Source organism: Malaya genurostris, chromosome 2 (assembly GCF_030247185.1).
Source record: "Malaya genurostris strain Urasoe2022 chromosome 2, Malgen_1.1, whole genome shotgun sequence".
NCBI classification, from domain to species: domain Eukaryota; kingdom Metazoa; phylum Arthropoda; class Insecta; order Diptera; family Culicidae; genus Malaya; species Malaya genurostris.
In genome coordinates this window covers 166,434,879-166,439,646 of record NC_080571.1, presented here as the reverse complement: position 1 = coordinate 166,439,646, position 4,768 = coordinate 166,434,879, and the positions used below count along the sequence as shown (strand labels likewise).

Below are 4,768 nucleotides of genomic sequence, written 5' to 3'. Positions count from 1 at the left end.
GGTACGTAGAGAACGAGTACTAGGATTGAACCTTTCGTAAAATCTCTAGATAATAGGCAAGGAGACAAGCAAGATATGGGTTATGCATAGATCGTAAACAGTTTCAGTAGATCGACGTTAATTTTCAATTTTAGGAATTCGGTATCGATGTTTTCAGTCGTACTTTTCAGATGGGAAAGCTTAGATATAAAATAAGTAAAAATGCGCACAATTTCATTGTAATTTTATTAATTAACAAGAGTACGGGAGCTTTCTAAATAAATTCGTTCAAATTCATGCGAACAGCTTTGCGGTTGCGTTTCTGCCGACGCTTATTATTCGCTGTTATTTTGTTCCTGAAGTGAGTCTCTTTTAAAAATCCCTGAATAAACGTATTAAAAATACAATCCATTAATTTGGTAAAACATGCTTTGCAAACTGAAGTTCCGAAGCTTTCGTATTTGACATATTGTTTCATTCGCAATTTAACATGTTTTCTATTCTCATATAAAATTTTTTTAAATTTTTGTTTAAATACGGCAAATGAAACTAATCCAATATCATACAGTTTGTTGTTAGGAATATTAATCTGACGAAAAGAAAATTGAGATTTTAATTTGCAAAACGCGTAATCTTCATTATGCGAGGAAGCGTTCCTGTTCAATTTTCAACACTGAACGACATCTTGCATGAGGCAGTTTATGAACTGCTGCTCCAATGATATATATCAATGCGTTTATGTCCTTCGCGAGGAACTGATAGGGTGCATCAACATTTAATGGTTCGAAATCAAATGTGGGAGTGTTTGACACCGCCGTGAAAGTTTCTTCAAGATCTTCCTCATTCAGGAAAAATGGAAGCCTATCGTTCTCACAATTCATGCCATCATTGGAGATGTTACTTGATTTACTGGATGATATCATGGCATATTTAAATGCAGTGCAAAATTGGAAAGCATTAGGAGCTTCATTAAACCCACAACGGCGTCGAATTTCAGAAAAAAAGTTCTCCAAGCAGTCCTGGCACAGTGGGTTTGTGCATAAATAATTGCAGCTGTATTGTTCTTTTAGCGTGTTCCAAATCCACTTCAAAGCGTTGATGTTCCCTATAAAACCTTTAAGGTATACCGGACGTTTTTGGGCACTAGTTAGTGCTCTGGACAATTTTTTTGCCTGAAAATAATTAATATGTTTGGTATAAGTAATGAGTTCGAATAGGCCCAAATTTTTTTTTACTGTTTTAATGTTGAAGCACGTATTTACAGTATAGTACATTGTCTTGAAGACTCGTTGTGTTTCCTCTAGAAATTTAAGATGCACAGAATTGTCTGTTATTGGAGTTCTGTAAGGCTGAAGTAATAAATGTGGTTAGAACAACTGGTATTCAGTCATATATTCCATGCAAACTAGTACCACTGCTCAATAGAAACTTTGAATGATTTTTTAATTAAGTTAGCTTGCATAGATCAGGTCTAGATATTTCCATTTACCTTGCCAATTGAATTCACGTAACGTTCTTTCGAATTGAATGTATCGAATAGTTTATCGTGGAGTGCGATGAAAGACGCTGATTGTAGTGCTGCTGTTGGTAGTGATCCTATTTCCACATAATGTCGAATGGCAATAGCACATGATTCGCTTAACGTACGTGTTGCTATAGAAACATTCATTTTCGAAAACGGTGGAAGTTGAATAGCTTTATAAAGAAGTTTGGGAGCTAAACGCAACGTGGATGCCACGTCAGTTTCAAAAAGAAGCTTGATGTGATTAAATGAGGCTATCTGGTCTTCGAATACAGCGTTGTACTTATAAAGTGCATTTCGTGCATTTTTCAACAAATGGGGTGGATCAAACATAACGGCTATATCTTCGTTGTCAACTTGTATTATTGGGTGTTCAGCAGTTCCGCCAGCTTCACGAATCATTTTTTGATTTGTTGTAGACTGATCCATCACCAGAGCTATCGGTATGAGTCCGGTATCACGAATAGCAATAATACTTTTTCTTGTGAGCTTCATTTGAATTTCACTTCCAAGAGTATTGTGAGCAAGAAAATATCCAACAGGCTGAAGATAAAATTCATGGAACTAAAATTAAAACAAAACAAGTTGAATAAATAATCATTTTACACACCTGCTTGAATCTACTGTATATCCCAGAGACCATTATTACAACTGCTTCAGTTGCCAGTTTTGTAGGATCATTCCTTTCGACCTTCTTTACAGTACCGTAATCCGAAAATCCATAGAACGTGTCGGACTTAGCACAATAAGTCAGTTCTGATTTAACAGACATTCCATCTAGGCAGATCATTACTAATTTGTTCTGTTTAGTTCGCAGCCACTTAGTTTTAGTTTTCATTCGATTCAAGATTGCTCCGTCCAACCCTGGCTTTAAACGAATGTTTCGATTAAAATTGTACACACTGTTTTTGTGTGGTAACATTATTTGCTTTGAGTTTCTTATATACCGGTAAGTACGAGGTCCGTTTAGATACACTCCAGTTGCGAATTTCATCGTAGCTGGATGATAACGACGAGCCGCTGGGCGTCGTGCTGCATTTAGCAATGAATCTTTTACTATGGGATTAACCTCGGCCAATTCCCCGAGCATTTCCCTATCAGACTTTTGTCTTATGATTTTTTCTACCTTACTTAATAGCTTAATTGAAATACGTTTGCTTCGATTGATCATTTTTAATCGACGATTACTGGTTTGCATAGAAACAAAAAGCTGACGACGAACGGACTTAAGCTTAACCTTAAGGATTTTAATAGTTTTCTTATCATTTTGTATACGTTTCCATCTTTTAGTTTTATTCCACGATTCACTGTCATCGTTCAACGTGTTTTTATGGTTTTCATACATCGATATATTTTTCAGGGTGTTGTCATTGGCAACTTGTTGAACTTGGTCATATATAGAATGACAAGAAGCCTCAAGACCGTCTGTTTTACTGGTTAATACTTCCGAAAGCTCGTTGTTAATGGTGGTTTTCTGTAACGAAGGTAACTCTGTGGCAATTTGTTCATCATCCAGAATTTCTTCTTTGACAATAATGTCATGAAAACAATCAGATGACAAAAACTGTATTGACTTTTCAGCTTTGAGATTGATATCTTCATTTTTTAATAATGTATGATAATTATCGCTATGGCACACTATTGACAAGAAAGAGTCTGCGAGAATCTGCTCATTATTTAGTTTCTCATTTTCAATGTACTTCTGATCCCATAATTTTATTTCAGGGTTTCGATCCTTGTTTTCGAAAATCATCTTTGGTGTAATATTTTTACTTCTGTTTACAAATCCCTCACAGGTTAACGGTACCGCACCAAGCGTCAATCTACAATTTATGTTATTCTATTAAAATATACACAGGAATTAACATTGAAGTACTTACCCTTTATTTTTCCTATCAATATTTTTGAATGTAGTTGGTGCAAAATGGTTAGAGCAGATTTTTCTCATTCGAAATGCTTCGGCTCCGTTCGTTTCAAAAATATGAGTTGCTTCGGGAGAGCAACATGCCTTTACCCACAAAGAACACCTAAGAAATAGATTTTTATTTTGCAATTCAATGCAACTCAACTCTATAATAATAAGTTACTTACAGTTTATTGTTTTTCGGAAATTTATAAAACGAAATATCGTCACTGCGGCTACAGCTACTCTCGCGATTTCCACAAGTATAAAATTCACATTTCCTTCCCATGTCCTTTGATTACCATGTCACAGAAAACGACAAAATCTAATAACATTAAATCCAATAGCAGAACAGTCACGACGATTTGACATGTGATATTAAGCTACATAAAAACAAATTGGCTTGATTGAAATCTGACCCCTGGAACACATAATGACAAACAAACTGGGGTGATTGAAATCTGACCCCTGGAACACATATTGGCGATCGCGGCGACATCTGCAAGTGTTCGCCACACTGAAGAGCAAATTTTACACACAGCCCATATGTGAGCCTGTATATCTGTTTTCTGTGGTATTATATATGATAGTATGATTGATATGAGAAAGGCATCATTACACCACTAGGTGGATTAAAACAGGTTTTTACTATGTATTCAATATACCGATACATGTCATCTCTGTTATTAACTTTGTAATATAAACGGATTTGCGCAATGGATGATTTTTATCATTCATTTTATAATCCTGAAAGACAATCAATAACATGGAAGAAGAAATCATTCCTAATAAAACTTTTCTACGAAGCTAGACGGAAATTGATAGGTTGAATAAAGAGATGTTTTAGTAAAATAGAGTAATCAGAAGTAAAACATTGAAAATATCTGATAACTGAAAGGAAAAAGAAACTCCTGCAATTGTCGCCTTTTACGACATGGAAGCAGGAACCCAGTGGATCTATTCTTGGTTCATTTTTTTCCGCCGGATTCCACACGGCATCTAGGCTGGTACAGTCCGGAGAGAGCTAATAGGTACTATCAATCTCCTAGTGGACCCCAGCCCCTATTTAACAAATCTTTTTTGGTTACACTTTAACTCACTAAACAGAAAAACGGCTTGATGTCTATTTTAAATACACAGTCTTGCCACTATAAACATTTATTACCAATGAGATTGAAAAAAAGTGAAACATTTTCCGAAAATTCTCATTTTCATTGGTGAGCTAAAATTATACATATTAATAAATTTGTTTTCAGATTTTCTTTATACTTGGCATCATTGCTCGCGTACCCTGAAAAAGTTTTTTCTTTTCACAATGTGCAGGTGGCAACAACAAAATCAGCTAATCAGAAACTGGTCCATTT

The 4,768-nt window shown here is 35.4% G+C and overlaps 1 protein-coding gene across 2 annotated transcripts; it reads right to left on the bottom strand.

Moving 5' to 3' along the window:
• Positions 1–455: 455 nt before the first annotated feature.
• LOC131427128 (uncharacterized) lies at positions 456–2,094 on the bottom strand. Of its 2 annotated transcripts, XM_058590064.1 has the most exons (3): positions 1,469–2,094; positions 1,215–1,328; positions 456–1,151 (listed from the first exon to the last, which is right to left on the bottom strand). In XM_058590064.1, exons 1-3 carry the CDS (start codon positions 1,994–1,996, stop codon positions 618–620), a joined length of 1,176 nt encoding a protein of 391 aa, XP_058446047.1. In that variant the 5' UTR covers positions 1,997–2,094; the 3' UTR covers positions 456–617. The 2 variants fall into 2 exon arrangements, with proteins under 2 accessions (XP_058446047.1, XP_058446046.1); XM_058590063.1 differs by having other exon boundaries at positions 456–1,328.
• Between the last annotated feature and the right edge of the window lie 2,674 nt (positions 2,095–4,768).

Coding starts and splice junctions, on each gene's coding strand:
- LOC131427128 (XM_058590063.1), bottom strand. CDS start 1,996: ATGAAGCTCACAAGAAAAAGTATTATTGCTATTCGTGATACCGGACTC. Junction 1,329..1,468: donor ACGTGAATTCAATTGGCAAG/GTAAATGGAAAT, acceptor TTATTACTTCAG/CCTTACAGAACTCCAATAAC.